Here is a 26,987-nt window from a genome sequence, read left to right on the forward strand (position 1 = left end):
CGCTAAGCACGTCCCTAGGTTTAGGCTAAGGTTTTCCGTCAGAAGGCCGCGCAGGTGCACTTGCGTCTCACCGTTACCATAGCGACTGGGCCTCTGGACTGCAGATCCTAACTGCCTTGTCAACATCTTTGAGCATCGGCAGCTCCGGAGGCCGGGGTAACTGGCGGGTAACTAGGCTTTGGAGTGATATTTTTAAATATGTGTCGTTAAGCTGTTTGTAGGCTATCAGAGGTTTAATTTTTGTTCACAGCCTCAACACCCTGGGCGGTGGATCAGTCCGTTTATTCAGATTCCACGGGACGCTGCGTTAGCATCTCTGTCTAACAAGACCTTTATTCTAATAGAAAATGAACAATGGCGTTGAGCAAAGAGAAACCGCAGACAAACAGACATGTCAGGGCACAATTGGAACTAAATGGTTATACACTTTGACAAAAATGGCAAAGCTAAGATCACAGACCCCACCAGTATTTGTTAAACGCTGTATACTCCCCAAATTAACTTGTAGGCTCTCTGGGAAGATTAAAAAGAAATTAAGGCATAGATCCAGTACCAAGAAGCTTACAATCTGATTGAAGACATACACGCGAAATACTCAAAGAATTGTATGGCGTTGACTTTAAGTTCAATAAGATTCAGTGGTTGAGGATGTAGATGAGTAAACAGAAGTCTGATAGAAGAGACGAGATTAACACTAGGCATTTAGATGGGATAGAGGAGGAGAAGATTAAAAAATTAGGCATTATGACCACTACCAACTCCTTAAAATTGTCAAACATTAAAATATGTAAACTTCTATTGATCAAATTAGACCAGATTTTAATTAAGAACTCAAGTACTTATTTAATAAAATATTTTCCACAAAAATTCTGAAGAACTACGAAACTCTAAGAAGTCTTCTTTGTTTAATAAAAAGTTATATGGTATGTACTATGAATATGTGCTAATGTGAATTGTAATATTCAATTGATTAGAACACTTTGTTGTCCCACCAAGACATGTAGTAGTTACTATTACATTTCTCTGGTAGCTGGTAGGTTTAAAGTTGCAATGGATTTTATATCTTTTGGTAATAGGCAGCTTTTGGTCAGTAAATTTTTGTAGGCTGGATTTATTCTTGACTGCTTACTGAGTATGGGGTCAGTGGTAGAGGTAGAGTTGGGCACTTTAGATCTTGATGCTAAAGTCCCAAAGTCTGGGGCTTCCAAAATTTGCAAGTCTTGGTCCAGTTTGTAGGCAGTGATGTGAATAGGTCTGTATCAGTGTGTTATCAGTGCAAGGTGAGATGATACACTGGCTTTTGCAGAGCCCCACCCTTCATGCAGTCCCAATCATTATTCCCCAGAAGCCACATATAGGAAAGAAAAGTCCTAACATGTCTTATTAATAACTCCAGTCTGTAGAGAATCAGACTGAGAGACAGTTCTGCTTAAGAGTCAAGCCAGGTAGAGCCTCACATGCCAGCCACTCCAAAACTTCCATATATGCAAACCCAGGTTAGCCAAGTTGAGACTGGTTGAACTGCAGCGGGCTATTCAGAATCTTATAAGGAAAAGAAATGTTTTTGGTTGAAGCCACTGAAATTTTGGGGTGCAGTTTTATTATACTGATAGCTGACTAACATACAGAGCAAATAGAGTGAACAAAATTCCACATGCTGAAAATGAAAAAGAGAAAAAAAATCATTGGGAATCCTATGGACTACTAATATTGAAGGAAGGAAGGAAGACAGGGAGGGAAGGGAGAGAGGGAGGGGAGGGGGAGAGGAAGGAAGGAAAGATGTAAAAGATGGGTAAAGTACAAGACCTTGGGGTAAAACGTAGCCTAAGAGGGGAAAAAAGAAAATTCATCATATATATTTTGTGCTGAAGAAGAACTTAAGAATATGAATGCAATAAAACAGGAACTTAAAGACAAGATACCAAAATAATAAGACTCAAGCTCTATGAGGGCTGAGTCTTGTGATTTTTATCCACTACTAGGGATAGTACCTTGCATATAGTAGATAGTAAGTAAATATTTGATGAATAAATGAAATAAAATGGAGATAAAAGAACTAAGGAAATTAACTGAAAACAACATCCACCTTAAAGGACTTAAAGGAATAATTTTTAAAAGCATTAAGAAGCAGACTAGAGAGATGCACATCAAATTATAATGTAGAGGAAAGGCTTAAAATAATGACAGAATACTAGGCAAAACCCGAAGATGTGAAAGTTATTAAAAATAATATGTATGGAGGAGACAAAGATAACTCAACGTAAGATTAACATGTGCCCACAGCAAATGGAGGAAGAAATGTGCTTGATATAAAAAGTAAAGGAAGAAAAATACATAGATTAAAAGGATACACACTATGTTCTATAGGACAATTTCTACAGAAAAATCAACACCAAGACATGTAACCTCATTAAGTCATTCAACTTTTCAGAATAAAGAAAGAATTTTTTAGGTACCTAGGCATGAAATGAACAGGGGAGTGGGATGAAGAAAAAACAATTGGACTACTTTAGACTCATCTATAGCACATTCAGTATGGGAAGGCACTGAAAACATGCTGCAGAGTTCTGAAGGGGAATAAAATATTTTAGAAGAAAATTATTCTATAGCTTTTGTAAGTTGTCATTGAAATATAGTTCAAATTTGTGGGTGCTCTCTTTTTATTCTTGCTTGTACACACCGCCATTTCTGAGCTAATCTCTTTCTCATATAACTTGACAAACAATAGCAACTGGCATGTTATTGTTTTCCAGCCTCTTCTCCCAACATATAAATTCATTAGTTAAATCAAATTCTTTCTAGGCTATCACAGAGTTTTCCAAAGGTTTTTCCCAATAGGTTTGTTCCTGAGTGACATATATCACTATCCTTTTAGCTTTCCACAACAGTTTCCTTGTTAATTGCTCCTTGACCACTTAGGTGTGATGACTTATATTTTAGGTTTTTGTTATAGCGGTACCCAAGTCTGGACAAAAGTCTGTATACATCAGCATAAACTTTGTTGTGCCATGGTAACAATCAACCCCAAAATCTCAGTGGTGTAAAACAACACATTTTTTTTTTTGTACATGATGCATGTCCGTTGAGGGTGTCTGGGGGCTATGCTTTATGGTATCCCCCTTCTGGCACTCAGGCTGATGATCTGCCATTATTTGGTCCAGTTTTTGATTTATTTGATTTTAAATTAATTATTGTATATATTAATGGGGTACAGTTGATTTTTTGATAAATATTTACATTGTGGAATGATTAAATCAATCTGATTAACATATCTGTCATTTCACATACTCAGATTTTTTTTGTGATGAGAACATTAAAAATCTACTCTTTTAGCAGTTTTGAAATATATATTATTAGTAACTAGTCACCATGCTGGGTAATAAATCTATAAAACTTATTCCTCCTAGCTGAAACTTTGTGTCCTTTGGACATCTTCTGCTCCCTATCCCTGTCTCACCCTCCAGCTTTACTACCCTCTGGTAACCACCATTCTACTCTCTACTTTTATGAGCTTGACTTTTTTAGATTCCACATATAAGTGAGATCATGCAGTGTTTGTGTTTCTGTGGCTGGCTAATATCACTTAGCATAATGTCCTCCAGGTTCATCCATGTTGTCACAAATGACAGCATTTTCTTCTTTTTTAAGGCTGAATAGTATTCTATTGTGTATATATACCACATTTTCTTTATCTGTTTCTTTATTTGTTTATCTGTTGATGGATAGTTAGGTTGCTTCCATATCTTAGCTATCGTGGATAATGCTGCAGTAAACATGGGAGTGCAGATATCTTTTTGACATACTTATTTCAGTTCCTTTGGATGTATATCCACAAGTGGGATTGCTGGATCATACGGTGATTCTATTTTTGATTGAGGAATCCATACTGTTTTCCATAATGGCTGTATTAATTTAATTCCCACCACCAGTGTTAAAAAGGCTCTCTTTTCTCCACATCCTAGCCAACATTTATCTTTTATCTTTTTGATAGCTGCCATTCTAACAGATGTGAGGTGATAAATATCATTATGTTTTTTAATTTTCATTTCCCTAATGATTAGTGATATTGAGTATTTTTTCATATATCTGTGGGCCATTATATGTATTTTTTGAGAAATGTCTGTTCTGATTCTTTGCCCATTTTTAATTGGGCTATGTGTTTTCTTGTGAAGTTGTTTGAGTTCTTTATGTATTTTGGATGTTGTCCCCTTAGCAGATGTATGGTTTATAAATATCTTTTCCTAATCTGTGAGTTTTCTCTTCATTCTATTAATTGTTTCCATTGCTGTGCAGAAGCTTTTTAGTTTGATGTAGTCCCTTTTGTCTACTTTCGTTTTTGTTCCTGTGCTTTTTGAGTCGTATCCAAGAAATCATTGCCCAAACTAATGTTGTGGAGATTTTTTTTTTTCCTGTTTTCTCCTAGTAGTTTTAGTTTCAGGTCTTACGTCTGAGTCTTGAACTAATTTTGGTTGATTTTTATTTATGATGTGAGATACATTTCTGGTTTTTGTGGTAGCGACAAAGCTCAGGAGGGTCTTGCACTAGCAATTAATGGTTGCTTATAATTCACTGACTAAAACTAATCACATGGGCTGCACGTAATCATAAGGTGGCCAGGAATTTCAATTTCTGGAAAAGAGAAAGCCAGAAATATTTGATAAATGCTTGTGTGTACTGCACAAGCATTCTCAGACATTACATCAGAATACAGCATCTGTGGTAGGCATCCTCTAAGATGGCACCCAATGATCTCTGTCTCCTGTTCTTGTGTAAGCCCCTCTCCTTGAGGGTAGGCTAGACCTAATGTCACCTTTCTAATGAATAGAGTTCAAACACAACCCAATGGCCACATTGAGTTGAGGCGACAGAGTTAGAAATTTTGGACGATCAGACAGCTACAATTTGCAGGGCAGAATGCCAAAGAGGAGAGTATGCAAAAAGAAAACTCTGTAAATCTTTAGGGAGTTGCTCATGAGCCTAAACTGAGTGCTGATCCTTGCATGAATTCATGGAAACTAAGTAAAACTGAGGAAAGAACCGTTGGAAATAAGCGGGCAGAACATTTCCTAGGGTTCACATAGGGCTAGGACTAATTCACATTCCCTGTATCTTGAGTGGAGAAACCTTAAAATAGCTGGAACATTGAGTTGAATACTCAGAAAGGTACCTCAGTAGTGGAGAAAAATTAGCCCTAGATGAAAGGCTGTTGTGATCTAGCCTAAGAGAGCATGAAACCAAGCCTCCAAAGAACCAGGCTGTTTCCAAATAACTGTGTCCCAGACCAAAACTTAAAAATACTTAGAGGAATAAAAATAAAATTGTTTAGCAATGTAAAATCACAATGCCTGGCACTCAGGTCAAAAATTGCCAGATATGCAAAGATGAGTCCCATAGTGAGGTGAAAAATTAGTTAAAAACAGAACAAGAAATGGCACAAATGAAAGAATTAGTAAACATAACAATTACATAAAATTAAAAGAACATTAAAGCAGTATGTGTTCAGAAGGACAGAAGGAAGCCCAGGCTGATTGGGAAGGGACAAAGAAATATATAAAAGAGATCCCAATTAGACTTCTAGAGATGAAAAGTACAACATCTAAGGTGAAAAATGGATGGAATAAAGAGCAGATTAGACATTAGGCAAAAGAAAAGATTAGCAAACTTAAAGAGGTAGTGATGGAAACTGTGCAAAATAAAACAGAAAACAGAAAGATTTTTCATAAAAGGAGAACTAGTGAACTGTGGGACAACTTTCAACAATGTAACATACATGTAATTGGCATGCCAGAGGAGGGAACAAAAAAATATCTGAAGAAACAAAGGCTAAAAAATTTTCAAATGTGATAAGCATTATGAACCCACAGATCCAAGAAGCTCGGTGAATCTTAGGCACAAGAAACAGAAAAAAAACTACAACAAGTACGTTATAATCAAATTGCTTAATATCAGTGATAAAAAAACAAATATTAAAGCCAGCCAGAGAAAAAAGACATATTACATATAGAGGAACAAAGATAAAAAAAATCAACAGACTTCTTGTTGGGAACAATGCAAGCCAGAAAATAGTGGACCCAAATCTTCAAAGTACTTAAAGAAAACAAAACTGACAATTGAGAATTCTATACCCAGTTAAAATATTGTTCCACAATGAATATGAAAAAAAGAGATATAAAAGCTAAATTAATTAATCAGCAACAGACAAGCACTGTTAAATGAAAACATTCAAGCAAAGGGAAAATTATGTTGTATGAAAATCTGGACCTACTCAAAGGGATAAAGAGCACTGAAAACGATAAATATGTAGATGAATATAAAAGACTTCACTTGTTTTAAAGACAATTGCTTAAAAGAAAATGTATAACGATGTGTATGGGGTTTGTACTATAGATAGAATTAAAATATGACAACAAAATTATATGTAGTGGGAGGGGAAATGGACTATACTTTTATACGGTTCTTCTAGTGTATGTGAGGTGGTATAATTTATCTATAAATTATACACATATTCAAAATACCTGAACTAAAAACTGCAGAATAGAAAGGAGAAGTAAATAAAATTACAATTATTGTTGAAGATTTCACACCCTTACTTCCATAGTTGATAAACCAGGTATATAGAAAATCAGTAAGAATGTGGAAGACTTGAACAATTCTGTCAATCAACAAATTACTTACACTGAAGCCAACTATAGCAGCGTATACATTCAAGTACGTGTGGAACATTTGCCAAAGCAGTTTATATTCTGGCCATAAAAACAACTCTAAATAAATTTAAAAGAATTCAAGTCGTACAAAGAATGTTCTCTGACAAAAACGGAACCAACCTAATTAGAAATCAGAACAGAAGAGTAGAATATTCCTAAATATTGGAAAATACTTATATAGAACACTGAAGCCAACTACAGCAGCATATACGTTCAAGTATGTGTGCAACATTTACCAAGGCAGTTTACATTCTGGCTATAAAAACAAGTCTAAGTAAATTTAAAAGGATTCAAGTCATACAAAGAATGTCCTCTAACAAAAATGGAACCTAATTATAAATCAGTAACAGAAAAGTAGAATATTCCTAAATATTGGAAAATTGAACAATATAATTGTAAATAACCCATAGGCCAAGGAAAAAAAAAAGAAAAATTTTAACTGAAGGAAATGAAAATACAAAATTAAAAAATTTGTGGAATGCAGCTAAAGGAGTGCTTTGGTGGAAATCTATAGAATTAAATGTTTACATTAGAAAAGAAGAAAGCATTAAAATCAATGACCTAAGCTTCTACTTTAAGAAATTAGAAAAAGAAAAGCAAATTAAGCCCAAAGTAGACAGAAGAAAAGAAATAATAAAGATTGGAGTGGAAATCAAGTAAATGGTAAATAGAAAATAGAGAAAAATCAATGAAACCTAAATATGTGTCCTGAGAAATTAAAATTATTTGATGGGCTTCCTTGTTCATAAGACAAAGTCTAAAATTTTAACTTGAGTTTATGCTCCTGCATGATTTGGTCTGTACTTATGTCTCAGACTCTATTTATTTTCTGTTTTCCTTGCTTTGGTTATGCTGGCCTTTCAGATTTTTTATTGTCTTTACTGGCATGACCTTTGCACATGCTGTTTTCCTCTGTTTGCCCCCTCCTCAACTGTGTCAATGTTTTTGTCTCCCACTCATTGCCACCTAATTAATGCCCACTCATCTTTTAGATTTAGATTAAATATCCTAAACCAAAACAAATCCTATTGTAACCTATAAACTCTACCACAACAGGAACTGTGTTTGTTTTAGCTTAACCTTTTATCTTTAACACTTAACACGTGCCTGACTCATGGTGGATTCTCAGCAAATATTCGTTAAATGAATGAATGAAGTCCATGGGTCTTTTTTTCTTAGAACATGACAAATTCAAATATCACTCATTTTCTGCATCTCATGAATTAATATCTTGAGAATTGAAAGACTATTGCTCTTGAGCTTATGATACTTAAGGAGGTATTTGGATACTTCCCCATCTTTTTATTCACCATTTGTATTGCTCCGTTTATCTATTGCTGTATGAAAATATGCTGGAGACTCAAGTTCCTTTTGTGTTCTGATGTATCATTCTATTGTTGTAAAGTTTCATCATTAAGGCTAACGTTTGATTTGTTTCATTGTACCACCCGTTCTAAAGAAACATGGTATGGCAAATGGACTAGTTAAAATGGTAAATTACAGAATTTTAAGAATATCCCACTTACAGATATTTTACTTCATATATATCGGTGACTAAAAAGTGAAATCAGTGTCTTAATACTCTGATTTCAAGAATGACACAAAAATATGTAGGAAGTAGTGCTGATTGAATTCTTGTGTCCCAGTCATTGGCTTTATACATGTTAAATTGTTTTTAATTCCTCACAACAACTTTATAAGGTAGGAATTAATACCATTTTACAGACAAACTTTTAGTGATTTGCTTAAAATCTCAGAGTTAACATTGTGTCAAAATTCAAACCTGGCTGGGCACAGTGGGCTCATGCCTGTAACCTTAGCACTTTGGGAGGGCAAGGTGGGTGCATCACTTGAGCCCAGGAATTTGAGACCAGCCTGGGCAACATGGTAAAACCCTGTCTCTACAAAAAAATACAAAATTAGCTGGGCATGGTGGTTTGCACCTGTAGTCCCAGCTATTTGAGATGCTGAGGTGGGAGGATTGCTTGAGCCCAGGAGATTGAGGCTGCATGTAGTGAGCCATGATCATGCCACTGCACTCCAGCTGGGGTGACAGAGCAAGACCCTGTCTCAAAGAAAAAAAAAAAAGAAAAAAATCAAACCTAATTCTGATGCCGAAACCCATCATTTTCCCACTGCTACCACTTCTCAAACATGTAAACTATTTTTTTTTTTTTGCCATCCTAAGTACTAAATATTTAGGTCCTAATGATACCTTAGCTAACAATGGCCAGCAATTATTTGTTTGTGTGACTGTGACACCATCAGTTTTCCCAGCTAAAATGGTGATCAACTTATTCACAGATAGTACCCTAGTAAGAAAAAGAAGGTAGAGGTAAGATTGTATCCAACATCAAGTTAATTTTTATGTAAAGTGCCAGTGTTCTATAACATGAGTCATGTGAAAACACAACAGTGGTAAGAATGCTCACTAACATTTAATGGTTTAATCATCAGATATGAAAACTGAAAAACTGCTTAGCTGAAGAGTTATGTTCTGGTGTAAGGGTTAAACTAAACATTACTGAGTAGAGCAGCTGTTCATGAGGTAAGCTATTGATTTAGAAGCCAAAAATGAATTGGGAGAGGGAGAGCCGTTAGAGAAATCAGCAGAGAAGCAGCCCGGGGCCCAGGGAACAGAATAATGAGGACAGTACAAGGTGTGTTCTTCCTTTCACAATTGTAATTCTTCCAGCCATTTGGGAATTTGAAGACTCTCTTGAGGAAACAGGAAAAAAAAAAAAAAAAAAAAAAAAAAAGGTTAGTCCAGGCATTAGAGAGGGGGTGTAAAGAATCCCATGTAAAAGTTATAGAGGAATTTGTAAAGGTATAATTTGGGTTTGAGGATATTGGAGTGGAATGAGGATATAGATAGATTGTATTTATTTGGGATATTATAAGAGAAGGTCTAGGAGAGAAAGAGAATGAGGAAAACAGGATATAAAATGAGAAGAATCTCAATTCTGATTTTGTACAGATGGATCAGACTGTAGGTCCCCATTCATGGATGAAAATACTAATATTGTAGGGAAATAAGCCAGTAAAAACAAGAATGAAACTCTCCAAAAAGCTTTACAGAAAATTTTTAGCTAAGCCTTAGCTTGTTGTTGGAGCTATGCATTGAGATGTTTGATTCTTTAGCAGGTAGGAAACTATGTGAAAGAATCTCCTGATGTCATAATTTCCGGGTGTCACTGGAACATTTGATCATCATTCCTTTGGCAATTCCAGCCTTCTATGGAAGGCCAGTAGAAAGCATTGATTTATTCACCTCTACAGGAATCAGACTCAGCCTCTTTTGGTAAGTCTGTTTATCCTTGATCAAATTAGCTAAATGTTAATACCTGCATAGACAGGTAGTTATACTAAACCACAGAGTTTACTATGGTTTTACTAAATCATCATTGAACAAAACACTTTTTTTCTTGATATTGACACACAGTCTACAAAAGTTATTGTATTAAAATTCTTAAACCTTAATTTGATTTTATTATTACCACCAATAAACATTTACTTTTAGGCATAGAATACTATACTAAGTGTAAGAAATAGTTGCACCATTTAAAATTTTTCCTATCCTTTGTGTACTAATAGTTGAATACATGCAAATTATTTCAAGATAAAGCTAACCAAGCGCTGTTCTAGGTATTAAGTATTCAGTGATGACAAAGACAGACTTGGAATGAGGGGGGATATTAAACATTTACACAAAATGAGGATAGTGTTTCTCAACAGTGGGCAATTTTGCCTCTCTCTCCCACCAGGGGACATTTGACAATGTCTATAGACATTTTGTACTGTCACAACTTTGGGAGAGGGGTACTATTTGCATCTAGTGGGTGAAGGCCTTGAATGCTACAAAACATCCTACAGTGCACAGGACAGTATCTTCCCTCCCCAGCTAAGAACTATCTGATCTCAGCTGTGAATAGTGTCATGATTGAGAAACCCTGAATTAGAAGGATAACTGTTACCAAGGAGAAATAAAGGTTGCTATGAAAATGTGGATAATGGGGGTTATAAAAGTAAGTTATAGAGTAAGTAAAATGTAAATTCAGGCTTAGTGGATTGCATTGGCCATAGTGAGTGAAGGGTGGGAGCAATGGGGTAGGGAAGAGTTCCAAGGTAGGCAGTAAGGAGTTCATTTATATATGTTTGTGTGTATAAATCATATCGATTTCATAATAAATTTCATATATCAGGTATACTTGCAGACATTTCTATGCATTTACTAATGCTCAGTAGTACCTGCTGAATAGTAATAGTTAACACTTACTGAGCACTTACTGTGTGTTAGGCACTGCACTTTACGTGTATTACCTTACTTAATCCTCACTATTATCCTAGAAGTAGAAAATATTATCACCAATGTACCCTTGAGAAATATAGGTAAGTACCTTGACTAAGATCACATAGTTGGGAAGGGCCAGAGCCAGGGACTATACTGTGACTATAGAGAAGCAGGGGGGAAATGAATAATCACCTGGAACAGAAGGATTAGCTGAAGATATTTCAGTGAATGTGAAACTGTGCTCCAAAGGAAGAGAAGAGCATAGATAGGTAGAGAGGTGCTTGTTGATTGCAACAACCATTTAAAGGCAAACTGAATTTTGTTTTCACACAGCAGAAATGGTCTTCAGTTATGTTAACCATAGGGTACATTTTCCTTGCATTGCTTAGTGGCTATTTTGTATTTTTTGCAAGACTTAAAATTGTACGTAAGGGATGGTTGTGAAATACAGTAATTTTTAACACTTTTTTAGCTATTTAAAAATAGAATAACATTCAGAATGTTTCTATACGTCTATAACAAAATAGTAATATTAAAAATCCCAAGACCAGGCACATTGTGTCCACCTGTAGTTCCAGTTACTCAGAGGCTGAGGCAGGAGGATCGCTTAAGCCCAGGGTTTCAAAATTGTAGTGCCTTATGATTGCACTTGTGAATAACCACTGTACTCCAGCCTGGGCGACATAGTGAGATTCTGACTCTTTAAAACATTCCATACAAGTCTTTGAAGACAATCTTATCTCCAACCCCAACGTTTTAATTTTCTAATCTAGGTTTTCAATATTTTAACTTTCTAATCTAGGTTTTCAGTGAATTATGCCTTTTCGATTTGGAACCCAGCCAAGGAGGTTTCCAGTGGAAGGAGGAGACTCTTCAATTGGGCTGGAACCGGGGCTGAGCTCCAGTGCTGCCTGTAATGGGAAGGAGATGTCACCAACCAGGTAAAGTCTTCTATCCTCACAAGTGAGGAAATACGTACTGGCTATCATCAATACAACCTTCAGCTGATATTCAGTATTAGCAAGAAAAAACCCTCAGCAATTCCAAAATATTGTTGTTTCTAAGTTAGTATGAACAGAGCCCAGGTTTCCTTAGTATGGAGTCTGTATTTTGTATTTCTGTAAGTCTTGATGATAGACCAATTCATTTTCTCTCTTTCTGGTACATTTTTAGCTATTAACAAAAAACCCACAATTAACCTTGGCACCAACCTAATAGATTGTTGATAGCTTCACGATTAGATAACATTCAATTAAACAAACAAACCTTCAGTGCTAGTATGTGTAGGGCCCTGTGCTAGGCATAAGGCTAAAAATATGAAAAAGACTTAGACCTCAGATTCAGTGTCACTTTGGCTTTGATTAGTGTCACTTTGGCTGTGCTGTGACCTTTGACAGAAAGAGTGATATAGAGTATGAAGATTCTGTGAGACAAAGTATTTTTACAGAATGATTAGTTTCACTTCTGTGATGTTTACTATAGCAAAACCTTAGATACTACATTGTTAGATTCTCATGGGTTGGAAATTTTGGGAACACAGATTTAAGTTTAACAGGTGTAGGTACTTAAAAATTGGAGTTAGTCAAGTATGAAATAGTCTACTTTGGGAATTAGTGAGCTCCCGGTCTTTAGAAATGTGTAAGGCTAAATGACTATTTGGTGGGAATGTTGGAAAGGAAATTCATATACTAGATGTATTTTTGGACTAGGTGTCATTTAAGGGCCATTTCAAATATGAGATTCTATCAACATTTGAACAGTATGTGAAATACTATGTTCAGTTTTGTATTTTGCCACAAACATTCTTGTTTTGAAATCACTCAACTGAGGCGATTTAGGGTGCATATGCACATGAATTGCCACGATATTATCTCTTATGTTTGTAACTATGCACTTTTGTTTTGCCATTTAGCAATCATTGCATACCTTTTAAAATGAATATCTGGAGGATTATCTTTGAATATATGAATTTTCTGTGATTAAATGTATGTCAGAGGCCACAATTTCTTTGTTATATCAGTCTAAAATGGGTGCCTCATCAGCATCACCATGTTGTACTCATTTTATGACATTCAGAGATTTCAAAGTGATTTAAAACAGTAAAATATACAATCAAACTTTGGTGCTCTGAAAAAAAATTTCCTCTTTTTAATATCTAACTACATGTCATTTGCTTTTTTATTCAGGCAACTCCGGAGGTGCCCTGGAAGTCATTGCCTGACAATAACTGATGTTCCTATCACTGTCTATGCAACAATGAGAAAGCCACCTGCACAAAGCAGCAAGGAAATGCATCCTAAATAGCACCATTAAGTCTTTTGTCAAGGTCTGACTAGGTCAAGGGTAATGGACCAGTATCATCTGCTGATCTGGTAAACAAATAAAAGTGGTGGCACCTTTAGATGATGACAACAGTTGAACTATTTACTTTTGGTAAGACACAGAAATGTCAGCAAAGCACACGTAGTGTTAGGCTATCAGTTATGTCTGACACATAAGACAGAATAATATTTCACAATTAGAAAATACCTTAGAGATTGTCTTGCTCACGGCAGATCATTAACATCAATAATTAAAGATGAAGCTTAATCTATCTTGGTCGTCAGTCAGGTGGGGCTTATTCTAAATGCTTAATATGTCTTAGGCTCATTTCCTTGTTCATATTTGGGTTGCTACTTGGCTAAATCCTTTCACCTTAGTACCCCAAGACAGTTTCCTGGCTTGATATTATTAGATAATGCTCTGCTCGGGTATAATTATGTTGGGTGAGAAATGGAGCCCTGGGGTTGTGTGTTTTGGAAGAGTATTGAAGATCAAAGAAAATTCTTAGTCCATGGTTAATCTGCAAGGCATTTAAGCTACTTCCATAGAGAATCCCAGATTGTTGGTTACATGTATTGATAATGAAGTCAAAGCTATGGTTCTAACCCCGATTTTTCCAAGAAAAATGACGTCTGGTTATCACATTGTACCCCAAGTGCTAACCAGTTATCTTGATAAATTGTTTGTAGTAGGTTTTGAGAAACTTCATGTGGATTTTTTAATTTGGTTGGATGTAGGATCACTTTTGAGGTTGAGGCCAGCTCTCTATGTTCTCTTTTTCTTCTTGCAGTAGTCCCCAGAAACTCAGCATGATTTCCTTTTCTCTCGATGGCTGTCAGCATCCATCTAATGAAATTGTAGTCTCCAAAAGACTGACTTTAGGATCAGATACAATTTTCACCAGTGTTTTTTGTCTACCTTGCTGCTTCTGAAAATGTACATGTAAGCCTTAAAAATGAGAAGTTTATTAACTTATAATTAAGTAGACATAGATGCATATGTGTTACATTAGGTGAAAAAGAAAAACTGCCAGGGAGTTATAAGATGAAAAACTCTCAGAGCTCACACCAAGCTGGGAGATGTTTGAATGCCAACTAGTTAAAGTGGAAAGATCTTGAACATGTGGGGCATTGAGCAGAAACTCAGAAAAGTCATACTTTCATGGGAGATCCAAACTGGAGCTAGACTAAAGGCTCATGTATACCAACTTTAAGAAAGCTTAAAAATAATCCTTGAGAGACTCAGGATGATTTCTAAGTAACCTCATTTTGTCTGCCAAATAAAATGGAACATTCCTTAAAGGAAGAAAACAAAATTGAGGCAGGAAATTGCCTGAGGCTGGAGAAAGAATGACAGGAGAAAGGAGTGATGAAAAATTCCTCAGAGGGCTGGGCTTGGTGGCTCAGGCCTGTAATCCTGGCACTTTGGGAGGCCAAGGCAGATGGGTCATCTGAGGTCAGGCATTTGAGGCCAGCCTGGCCAACATGGTGAAACCCCAACTCTACTAAAAATACAAAAATTAGCCAGGTATGGTGGCAGGTGCCTGTAATCCCAGCTACTTGGGAAGCTGAGGCAGGAAAATTGCTTGAACCCGAGAGGTGGAGGTTGCAGTGAGCTGAGATTGCACCACTGTGCTCCAGCCTAAGCAACAGAATGATACTTCATCTCAAAAAAAAAAAAAAAAAAAAAAAGAAAACAAGAAAAAAGAAAAAAAGAAAAATTCCTCAGAGCTCATACAGGGCTGAGAAGAATGTGTGTTTCAACAATAGTGGATCTTTTAATATAGTACATGGATCATTGAGTAGAGTCTTCAGCAAGATATTGCCAAAGTAGGGTTAGGGTTAGGTTATGGAGATGGGAATAGACTGAAGACTACTCTGGACTTGCCTTAACAGAGTTTAAGAGCAACATTTGAAAGAATCAAACTGATTTCAAGTAACTTAACTGCATCCAAGGGGAGACAACCCCTCAGAATAAAAATAAAAACTACAATAAAATCCAGCACTGAAAGTGTAACATTCACAGTGATTAGCGTCTAATAAAAAATTACCAGGCATGCCAAGGGAAAAAAAAAAAAAAAAAAAAAGGAAAAGGCATTCCACAGTCAGGAGAATCTTTAGTCGATGGTAACAGACTCAGAATGACAGATGACAGCATTAGTAAATGATATGATTTGGCTCTGTGTCCCAACCCAAATCTCATGTTGAATTGTAACTCCTAGTATTGGGGGAGGGACCTGGTAGGAGGTGATTGGATTATGGTGAACACCCATATGGATATGAATATGGAGTATTCTCCATGGATATGGAGAACACCCCTTGGTGTTCTCATGATAGTGAGTGAGTTCTTACGAGATCTGGTTGTTTAAAAGTGTGTAGCACTTCCCCCTTTTCCCTCTGTCTCTCCTGCTCCACCATGGTAAGATGTGCTTGCTTCCCTTTGCCTTCTGCTATGACTGTAAGTTTCCTGAGGTCTCCTAGCCATGCTTCCTGTTAAGCCTGTGGAACTGAGTCATTTAAACCTCTTTTCTTCCTAAAATACCCAGTCTCAGGTAGTTCTTTATAGCAGTGTAAAAATGGACAAATACAGCAGACAAGCTACTATAAATATCATTCAAGTAGTAGACGAAAGCATAATGAAGAAATAAATGGAAGGTATAAAAATGACCCAGATAGAACTTTTAGAGATGAAAAGTACAATATCTAAAGTAATAATATACACTGAATACGATTAAGAGATTAGATACTGGAGAAGAAAATATTAATGAACTAGAAGACATAGCTATATAAGTTATCCAACGTCAAGTACAAAGAAAAAAGCAATTAAGAAAAGAGTATACATTTTGCGTTTCATTATCAAGCAGTCTAATATATATGTAAGTGGCTTCTTAGAAGAAGGGAGGGTTATAGAAAAATATTTGAAGAAATATTTTTCCCCAAATTTGATGAAAACTATAAACTCGCAGATCCAAGTACCTTAACCAACCCTAAGGAGAAGAAACGTGAAAACAAAACAATGACATGTCCTTATTAAATTGAAGAGAAAAATCTTAAAACTTGATAGTGAATGACACATGCATTCAGAGAAACGAAAGAATGAGAGCACACTTTTCATCAGAAAATATGAAGGCAAAAAGGCAATGGAGCAATATCTTTAAAGTATCTTTCAAAAATGAAGGTGAAGTAAAGACTTTTCAGTCAAACAAATGCTGAGAGAATTCATTACTAACAGATCTTCACTATAAAAAATGTTCAAGGAAGTTTTTCAGGCAGAAAGAAAATGGTACTAGATGGAAATTTGGATCTTTAGAAAGAAAGAACACAAGACATGGAAAATATGGGGATAAATATATAGGCTTTAAAAATTTTTAAACACTAAAGGTAACTGTTTAAGGCAAACTATGGCAATGATATTTCATGTAAAATTATAATGTATAATACTAGCAAAAAAATAAAGGAGGAGGAAAATAGAAGTTTACTTTTGTAATTCTTAGACTATTTGTGAAATGACACAATGGTATTTGACAATAGACTGTGATGAAGTAAATTAAACTTGAGTTATCTCTAAAACCTAACAAACAGAATTAGAGCTAATACAGTAGCACTAACTATTGTATAGTGGAGAGTAAATGGAATAAATATTACTCATTTAATTCTAAAGAAAACAGGAAAAGAGGAAAGAAGGAACAAAGGTAATATATTTACATCATATCATATTGATATTTGCATTAATTACAGAAGGTCTAAATTTCAGTCAAAAGGCAGAGATTGTCAGATTAGCTAGAAAAGATGCAACTATAAGCTGTCTACATGAACCCACCTTAAATACTAAGACTCAGATAAATTAAAAGTATAAAAGGATAGAAATAGATATACTATGCAGACATTAATCTGAAGAAAGCTGGAGTAGCTATGTTAATAATAGACAAGAAGATTTCAGAGCAAAGAATTTACAGAGGTAAAGAGAGACAATTCGTAATCATAAAGGAGTCAAGACATCAAGAGTACCTAACACTCTTTCATGTTTATGCCAGACCTTCAAAGTACATGAAGCAAAAATGGATGCAATTGAAAGGAGAAATAACTCCACATTTGTTGTTCAGGATTTCAGCTGGTAGAACAAGTAAACAGAATCAGTAGGGATATAGAGGACATGACAATCGATATACAACACTTTACCTAGGAACAGCAGAATACTGTATATTCTTTTCAAGTGCACATGGAAAATTTACCAAGTAGAATATATTGTAGGCCAGAAAACAACTTTCAATAAATTGAAAAGTATTCAAAGTATGGAAGGGTATGCAAAGTATGTCTTACAGTAGAATTAAATTATAAGTTAATAGCAGAAAGATACCCAGAGAATCTCACAATATTGGAATACTAAGTGAGACAGTTCTGAATAACTCATGAATAAAAGGAGAAATGACTGAATAAATTAGAAAGTACTTTGAACTAAATGAAAATGAAAACACAGCATATCAAAATGCATGGGTAGTGCTTAGAGAGAATTAAATTCCTGCATTAGAAAAGAAGAAACATCTCAAGGCAATGATCTAAGCTTCTACCTTAAGAAAACGGAAAAAATGAGCAAACTAAATCCAAAATAAGCAGAAAGAAAGAAGTAATAAAGATAAGAGAAGAAACAATGATATAAGAGCAGATAAATAATAGAGAAAATCAATAGAACCAAAAGCTGGCTCTTAAAAAAGATCAATAAAATTGATAAGCCTCTGGGTGGAATTATCAGGATAAAAAAGAAGACACAAATTATCAAATCAGGAATGATAGTAGGGGCATCACTACGGATTTAAAGGCATTAAAAGGATAAATGGAGTTTTTCAGCAGTATGAATTATTTAGTCTTCCAAGGCCTTTACCCTGAATAAATTGCCTTCCCACATTTCTTACATTTCCAGGTGTAAGCTTTCTGTAAGGGAGTATTACAAATAAGTCCTAGGGTAACTTGGTGACACCATGCTTTCATAACCTTCCACCTCGCTGACATCAGCTCATTAATCAACAGTCTTTAGACATGATCATTTGACAACATGTTCTGTTGAGGATGCTGATTTAGCTCTCTGTTTGTAAACTGTGGTCTGGCTGGGCTGGTGAGGGACTCAAGCCTGAGCAGCCACCATCACTACACTTGAGGAGTTCCTTGAGAGATTCAACTGTTTCTTTTGGCTGCTAGGGTCACGCTACATTCCACTTACATTTCTGCCTTTCCGTCCCATGCTTTGGCAGATCATCAGGCTTTCACCCCTAATCCCATCTACCTTCTGCCCACCTCATCCTACCCTCTAGTAGTCTTCTCTGGGAATGGTGTCCTTGGGTGCTGTGACGTTTAGAAACTGAGTGGTCCTATTCATGGTAGCCAAACTTCTTACCTACTCTTCAGGACTTGAAAGTTTATCAGAGACCTGAGAGAGTGCTTTTTGTCTCTCTGAGGACTGTACCATTATTCCCTCAGGCTTCTCCCAACACCCTCAGGCAAACGAGAGATTTCTGGGGCTCAGTGGAACTCAGAGAAGTCACTGTCTGTTTTTTCCTTTTCTCAGACTTCCAGGAAATTTACAAGTCAAGTGATTGCCTTAGGAGGTTAGGTGAGGGGATAACTTTATGGAAACTAGGCTTCCTTTAAATTCACTCGTTATGAGCATATACTTACCTGCCAGACACTGGTCTCAGCTCTTGCAACATATCAGTGAATAACACAGATGAAAATTCGTGGCACTCACATTTTGGACAGGGGCTTGTTCAGTTGGCTTTCTGTACTGTATATAGACTCCGTGTGTGCATGTGCTGCAGGTTTGTGTGTGTGGTGTTGGGGGCATCATAGTGTTGCACTGCCAGTTGTGCTGAAATGGTTTCTCTCACCCAGTCTTAAAGAAGAAGGGATTGGCCCCTAGAAACCTGCTGCTCTTCTAGATGAGTCAAAGCAAGTGCCCTCTTGATTTTCTCAGTGAGACCCTGCCAGCTCACTACTTTATGGTACCTCTCTGGCTCTGGTCAGCTGGAAGGCAGATAGTCTTTGGAGGCAGGCAAGCAAGGTGACAATCATGCTGCCCCTGGAGGCAGGCAGTCTTGTTTCGACTACTGGCTTCTTGGTCCAGCTGAATGACAGTGGGCAAAGTTATCTGAGCTGCAAATATTACCTCAAAGGATTAGTGGAATGAACAAATAAAATAATCAACTTTAGCTTATCATAGTGCCTGGCACTTAGTAAGTCCTCTATGAACAGACGTTAGCTATGTTCATCGATATCTTCAACATTATCATTATTTGTATATTTCAGACAGAAGGGTAGCAGGGGATGTAGGTAGGTATTGACATATGTACCAATATGTAATATATGTAATCATTTCAAGGTAACATTGTTTTATTTCCCTTGGTAATTCCTCAAAATATTTTATATGCTCTCCCCTCAAAAGTTACTCCCTTTATGTATTGTTAATTCTGTTGATATCAGGGCCTATTTTCTCTTTTTCTGTCTTCTGAGTTGAGTTTTTCAGATATAATTCTTTTATTTCATTTCTACATATTAATATTCTACCAGCCATTCAAGCCCATTTTTTCTAGGCTTTATTAATGTAGCTACTTGGAAAAAAGATTATAACATTTTAGAAATAAGACTAGTTGTGTTGCCGGTAATGCGGGGAGCACACTTTGTTTTTGAGACAGGATCTCACTCTGTTGCCCAGGCTGGAGTGCAGTGGTGCAGTCAGCAGTCATAGCTCACTGCAGCTTTGAACTCCTGAGCTTAAGCACTCCTCCGATCTCAGCCTCCCAAGTAGCTGGGACTACAGGTGTGTGCCCATGTACAAATTTTTCTGTAGAGATGGGATCTCATTATGTTGCCCAGGCTAGGAGCAAACTTTTAATAAAAGGACTTGTGTACTCTGAAATTGAATCTTACGATTTTGTCCTCCTGTTTTTGTTGTGATATCCTCAATGATTTCTATAGAACACACAATAATAGTAATAATAACCTACAGAAGCCCCCCCTCATGTATAATTTTATTTTTCTTTTAAACAGATAAGGAAGGGAAAAAAGTAGTTTCCCTTTTTCTTATTTAGAAAAAATTAAATTATACTACATTTTTCTAGTATTCTGTTAGAAATTTACTTTATTAAACCTTGATAACTGCAGCTATAAACCTAAAATATTCTTCTTATACCGATAGACCAAACAAAAGGGCTAAAAACAAATCTATTATCTAATTTTAGATTATATGTAAGTTAGTGAGTCTCTTCAAAATAAAGAAAGGTAGTTTTAGGACAAAGAGATTTTTATATAGATTGAAAGTTATCTTCCCTGGAAGAAAGGTGAATTTGAGAATCTAGCCGCACTTCAAAAATGTGTGCAAATGTTTATTCAGAATCCCTTCTATTTTATTAGAAAACAGAAACAGTAATTTCACCAGTAGGAATTGCGTGTGCTCTCAATACAAGTAAGTTTGCCACTCCTTCAATTATTGTCCATTGCAGACATTTTGGACTCAAGGTAAGAATCCAAATGAGAAATAAGAAATATCCAGTCCCTGATGATTCATTTAAGTCCTGTTCAACTAGATGAAAGCTTCCACCAGAAGGAAGAGTTGCTGTTCCTCCTGGCTGGCTTTGTGTTTCTTTCAGTGCTCTAAAGAACTTTGTATTTGGGCGGCTGTGTTCTGTTGTGTCAGGCTGCTGGACAGGAGTTGATGCTTACGGCGCCGCTGACCAGGGCTGCTTTACTGAAGCTCACTGGGTGTCCGTCAATCACAAAGTGGCGTATGCAGCCTGTGAAGGGTTTGCTGGGGGCCAAGCGTGGTGTCAGTAGAGATTCTGAAAAGAGCAAGAAATAAAAACAAAGATTGCAATTAAGGTATTCTAAGCCCAAATATTACTTCCTGGTAAAAGTATACATATTTGCTCATATCATCGACATGATTTACATTTCAAAAATGGAATATAGTTATAATTGACTCATTTCTCAGGAACGTTGTTTGTGAAGTTCTATGAACATGTGGTAATTTTAATATTTTGCCATGTTTTTCCATGATCAGATTTCTGTGTATTGTAGCTGTCTTTCAAGGCTGAAATTTACCACTTATATGTAAAGCCTCAGCAGTGAATTTTCATGATCTCCCTATTTTTTTAAAGTTAATTTCACCTGGGCCTCACTTATAATGTGTGCTTTGCTAAAAAGGAGGAAAGACATTTTAGCTTCTATACTATTTTTGGACTGGTTAATATTTCTGTTTAATTCATTACCCTTCACCCTTAAGCCTCCACATTTTTGCCTGTTCATAAAATATAATGAGAAAATAATGAATTCACATAAACTAAAAGTTAATTTTTCTGAGCTCAGGGTTTAAGAACTATAAATAGGATAATGATAACTCGCTTAGTCTTTGTGTGGGCACAGGTGCCCTGTGGTATGCCAAGGGAACTTTCTTCTCTTATCTTAATTAGAAATCTAGAAGAAGCCTTATACTTATTAATTGTACAGACACAATTAAATGTGTTAGGATGATAGAAGCAATATAATTTAAAACAATTTAGAGAGCTTAGAAAGATCATAAAATTAAAATCCATTTACCCAAAGCTTATTATTATTTACCAACAGCTATGTGAGCAATAGCAGATAAAGGATGGAAAACACTTAGAAATCAGTAATTCAGGAAAGAACATAGAACAGCAAATGAAACATCAGCAAGCAGCTGTAATAAGTTTTCTAAGCAATGTAGGGAAGAATATGCAGAAACCGTGTACTGAAAATAAATCATGGAAATAGCATTTCATATTTAGAATGATAATCATAAAAGGTTTAGATTTGGAAGGGGCCTGAGAGATCAATTCCCTTTATTGTCTCTAGATTAGTGTGACTATTCTTCAAGCCTGTTCAGTGTACTTCATCATCTGGGTAAGAAATGAGTGAACAGGAAAGCTTATGAGGGGTAAGTAATACCTCAAAGTAAGCAAAGTAATACTTCTGCTTACTTTGGATACCAGACTTAGAACGTGGGTTTTGATTCTGCCCAAGCTTACCATCCTTTGGCTTATGAGGGAAACCATCTGGAGGTAATAATTCACGTAGCAGTTAGTGGTCTGAATAATTCGCCACACAATTAATTGTAGGTAGTGACAGTACAGTGCCCTAGGACCCTAAGTAATTGATTAATGAAATTAATGCATAATTTTAAGAGAGAATGTTTCCCAGGTTGAAGGCTTGACTATATACAAATAATGCAGAATTTTCAGTAGAGGAATGAATGGTTAGACCTGTGGGTGGGCTACATTAACAAAACATTATTATTATTATTATTATTATTATTATTATTTTGAGACGGAGTCTCACTCTGTTGCCCAGGCTGGAGTGCAGTGGTGCGATCTCTGCAGATCGTAATCTCTACCTCCTGGGTTCAAGCAATTCTCCTGCCTCAGCCTCCTGAGTAGCTGAAAGGATTACAGGTGCTCACCACCACACTCAGCTATTTTTTATATCTTTAGTAGATATGGGATTTCACTATGTTGGCCAGGCTGGTCTCTAACTCCTGAGCTCAAGTGATCCACCCGCCTTGGCCTCCCAAAGTGCTGGGATTACAGGTGCGAGCCAATACGTCTGGCAGAAAAAAGGATTTAATTTTTAATTTTGATTTTAAAACTGTCACATACTAAAGTTGACTTTTTTGGCCTATAGTTCTATGAATTTTATGCATTAGCTTTTTATGGATAGAAATAATGAGTCACCAGAGTTCTGAGTGGTATTCTTGGAGAATTCAGTGCATTTAGGGGTTTTATTTAGCCTAATTTCTTTAGTTATCCTCTTAATGCCTGGTTTCTGATATGATTTTAGTGGAATTAATCTTGAACAGCTCAAAATGATATAATTAATTACATTTCATCTAAAATTATAATTGCTTTTGTTCTAGGCTGGCTGGCCTAATTCTTAGATGGAATTAAAAGCTGCAGTGGTGCAGCGGGCTAGTGGTTACGCCCTTCTGGCCTGCTAGCTCCTGCGCTGGCTCATTAGCTAAAGTTTGCTATTCATTCTATGTCTCAGGCAGGCTGAATTTGGCTTTAGGTACATCTTGCCTGTCCAGTCTGTGGGGCTTAGCAACTCTTGTAGTGAGGGATGATAGCAGTGTGTGAGGCTGGGATCAGACTGTGAAAGCAAACAAACAAACAAAAATCAAAGATAAATATCTGTTTGAAAGATGTAGTAAGTACATTGGGTACATAGTGAAGGACAAATACTCCAGCTTCCACAAGGGAAGGTCATGCTTGTTTTGTCCACCTCCCAAAGCCTAGCACATTGCTTAATAGACAATCTATGCTATGTGTTGGATATAGTCATGTTCCCTGCCATCAAGGAATGTACTACTTAGTTTCAACAATATTCTGTACTAAGTGCTACAACAGTGGTATGCGTACACATCCTAGAGGGAAAGGGGCATGTATGTAAGTAAATGTCTGAGCTGAGTCCTAAAGGTCAATAGGAGTTAGACTGGGGAGGAATAGGAGAAGTTGTTTCTTAACAAAGGTACTAGGGAAGTAAAGGAAGAACATTTCCCAGAAATTGAGGCCCAGTTCCCTTATGCAAAGGCCTGGAGCAAAGAGACCATCACTAAACATTTAGGAACTGCAAGTCCCGGAAAGTGTGGGGAGATCCCAAAGGTAGGGACGAGGAGGAGACAGATGATCAAGAAGCTTGCATGCTATGGTGAATTTAATCCTGGAGGACCTTGGGAACCTGTGAAACATTTTAAACTGTGTTGTGATTTCTGGAGGGAAGCAATGTGCAGAAATATGCAGTGATGTGAGACGTTTTCATGCTGCACCTGCATGAAGTACAGTGCTGGCCTTTGACAGAATCCTTTCAAAGCTGAAGTCAGAACAGGGAGAGGACTGGGGAATGGAGAAGGGAGTGAAATGGGGAGACAAAGGAGAAGAGTTGCTTTGCGAGGGTCTCAAATATTTCTTTTCACACCGGGTTACCATTATTGTCAATACTGGTATTTGAAAAGTTCAGACAAAGAAGAGTGCTTAGTTGTTACTATTTTTGGAGTACCCAAGGTCAGATGCTTAATTTTATCTGTGCTTTCTTGCCCTCTTCTTTAAAGCATTGTCTGTCTTTATGGGTCAGTCTAAAAATAACCTATTAGAAGATTATTAAAATCCCCACCAAGCCAAGCACAGAAAGACAAATATCATGTGTCCTCACTCACATATATGAGCTTAAGAAGTAAATCTCATGGAGAGAGGTAGAGAGTAGTTGGTAGTTACTAGAGGTTGGGAAGGGAAGGGAAGGGGGAAGAAGGAGATGAAAAGAACTTGGTTACTGGGTACAAAAACTCGGTAAGATAGAAGGAATAATTTCTAGTATTTCATAGTACAATAGGGAAATTATAGTTAAGATAATTTATTGTATATTTCAAAATAGCTAGAAGAGAAGGGTTGTAATGTTACCAACACAAAGAAAAGATAAACGTTTTAGGTGATGGATATTACAATTATCTTGATTTGATCATTACACGTTGTATACAGGTATCAAAATATCACATGTATCCCCAAAATATGTACAACTATGATAGGTCAATTAAAAACTCACCACCAAGTTCCCGCTGCAAAAGCTGGGTTATTTCCCTTTTAAATCCCACTCCCCAGCCATAGCATTCAGGTTTTCCAAGTTAGTGAAATGTGTAAAAACAAATGTATTCAATATGAGGACATGGTCCTTGCTTCAGAGGTTTAAAACAATTGGGGTGTTTATGTGTTGTCCATAAGTGTCTTGTCACAATCCTGGATTATACACCATTCTTGGCAGATGACAGCAGCAGTGACTGATGATGTTTACAGAATTGCAGCTGGGAACCTCTCTGAGGGAATGTCACTACCAATGGACAACAACTTATGGTCTGCAGCTGTTTTTGCAGTTCAGACTAATCATGGACAGAGAGAATTGTGCATTTTTTCCTACTGAGGAAGAGGAGCAATTAACAGCAAGCTTAATCCCCCAAAGTTCTCAGATCCTACTGTAGTGTTAGTCAATGAGTTTTCTTTGTGTTAGAGATGAAATAAGAGTATGTGTTTCACTGTGTGTATGTGTGTGGAGGGCACTTAAAAGGGAAAGGAAAGAAAAAAATAAGCAAACATGGCAAGGGAGAGTAATAGCTACTGGGTGGAATGCTGGGGTCTAGTTCTTACGTGTCACTTTATTGTGCTTTTTCCACTTAAACAACACTGTATATAAAATTCTTTGAGTAACTAGGTGCATCATGAAAACACATGGCTCAATTTTACAATAACAATTATGAGAACTCAGTTTTTTGGATTGGAAACTTTTCCTTTTTAAGCAACACTTACCTGGAACACCTCCAACAAACACAGGCTCCCTGTGATCAATTGGTTTTGGATTCAGGGGTCCAACCACGTGGTTCACTTCAGAGTCCACATCCAGCTGAACCACATTAGAATCTCTAATAACTGAAATGCAGGGCAAAGACCGGTCATAAGTGGCACTGGAGTGATGAATTTTTACATGAGAAAGACTATTTATCACAGTAATTGCTTTTATTTATTCCAGAATAAAGCTCACACTTTCTTCTAAATTATTAAAATCATCAATGATGTCTAACAATGTCTAACCAAGAGATTACTGTAACATTTTCCTTAGAAAGGGAGAGTATTTAGAATATTCTTGTGCTACTTTGTTTTTGCTCTGTAAGTTATGCATTATTTAAGCAACTCCTCAACACAATTTTGCAGCACTCATATTCTGAAATCACATGTGGATTCAGTATACACATAATGGTATAATAACATGATTTTCTTTTCTTGGATACTTTTAGACTGTCATGTGTTACCTATCATATAAGTGATAGTCTAAGTTCTGCCAGGTTATAATTTTACAGTTGGGTGTGCAGGCTCCCCAGGGCAGTCAACTTTTCTCACCTGTAATTCTGTGCCATCTGCCATCACAGAGACTCTGCTTGGGTGTTACTGAGGTGGAAAAATCTCTGATGCCATTATTGACTTTCACTATGACCTGCAAAATATAGGGCACATTCTATGATTTAGTTTCTCCTCATTGTGATAAAACAGAATTTCTTAAATAATTTACCACAGTGAAGCAATACTTCAACAAATATTCACACATGATTAAATTTGCAATTTGAACACAAGGGGTCACTATTTGGCAGGCTATAGAAATAGGTTCAGCTGGGGGTGCTCTTTGGGGAGAGAACAAGGTAACTTCATGGGGAGAAAATAGGGAGAGAGGGACACTAAGAAATAGAATAAATCCCTTCAATTTCTAAAGATTGAGTGTGTTATACGAAGCAGGTTAAAGTACTGGTGAAGAACACGGACTTTGAAGCTAGACAGCCAGTCTCCTATTTAACTTACTCTCTGCCCCAGTTTTCTCGTTTGTAAATTAAAAGCGATACTGTTACCTACATCATGGAGATAATTGGGAGGATTAAATGAGTTCATCTAGGTAAAGCATTTAGAATAGTACCCAACAAATAGTAAGCACCAAGTAGGGATACGTTTTATTGTGATGGCTCAATATAATTTAATAGAATGTACTAGAACCCAAATAAAAAACTGTTATATTAAGTTAGCAGCATCAATGAAAATATACTTTTTTCTTAATATTTATTTGAATACTTCTATGAATATTCTT

The 26,987-nt window shown here is 36.5% G+C and overlaps 2 protein-coding genes across 6 annotated transcripts in view; one reads left to right on the forward strand and one right to left on the reverse strand.

Annotated features, from left to right (window-relative positions):
* The first annotated feature begins 20 nt into the window (after window positions 1-20).
* Window positions 21-13,396, forward strand: LOC105499735 (family with sequence similarity 229 member B). 4 transcript variants are annotated; one of them, XM_071096339.1, is made up of 4 exons: window positions 21-156; window positions 9,846-10,005; window positions 11,798-11,936; window positions 13,182-13,396. In XM_071096339.1, the coding sequence occupies exons 3-4, from the start codon at window positions 11,812-11,814 to the stop codon at window positions 13,297-13,299; spliced, it is 243 nt and encodes an 80-aa protein (XP_070952440.1). In that variant the 5' UTR covers window positions 21-156; window positions 9,846-10,005; window positions 11,798-11,811; the 3' UTR covers window positions 13,300-13,396. The 4 variants fall into 4 exon arrangements, with proteins under 4 accessions (XP_070952440.1, XP_011770819.1, XP_070952439.1 ...); XM_011772517.3 differs by having other exon boundaries at window positions 31-156; window positions 9,849-10,005; XM_071096338.1 differs by having other exon boundaries at window positions 37-167.
* A 7,280-nt stretch (window positions 13,397-20,676) lies between these two features.
* LOC105499731 (laminin subunit alpha 4) overlaps window positions 20,677-26,987 on the reverse strand; it is a 148,829-nt gene continuing 142,518 nt past the window's right edge. For both annotated transcript variants that reach the window (XM_071096337.1, XM_011772502.2), the window contains exons 37-39: window positions 26,255-26,348; window positions 25,667-25,786; window positions 20,677-21,142 (exon numbers count right to left, since the gene is read on the reverse strand). In XM_071096337.1, coding sequence (XP_070952438.1) covers window positions 20,997-21,142; window positions 25,667-25,786; window positions 26,255-26,348 — 360 coding nt within the window. In that variant the 3' untranslated portion in view covers window positions 20,677-20,996. The remainder of the gene's footprint in view (window positions 21,143-25,666; window positions 25,787-26,254; window positions 26,349-26,987) is intronic.

This window comes from Macaca nemestrina, chromosome 5, assembly GCF_043159975.1.
Source record: "Macaca nemestrina isolate mMacNem1 chromosome 5, mMacNem.hap1, whole genome shotgun sequence".
NCBI classification, from domain to species: Eukaryota; Metazoa; Chordata; class Mammalia; order Primates; family Cercopithecidae; genus Macaca; species Macaca nemestrina.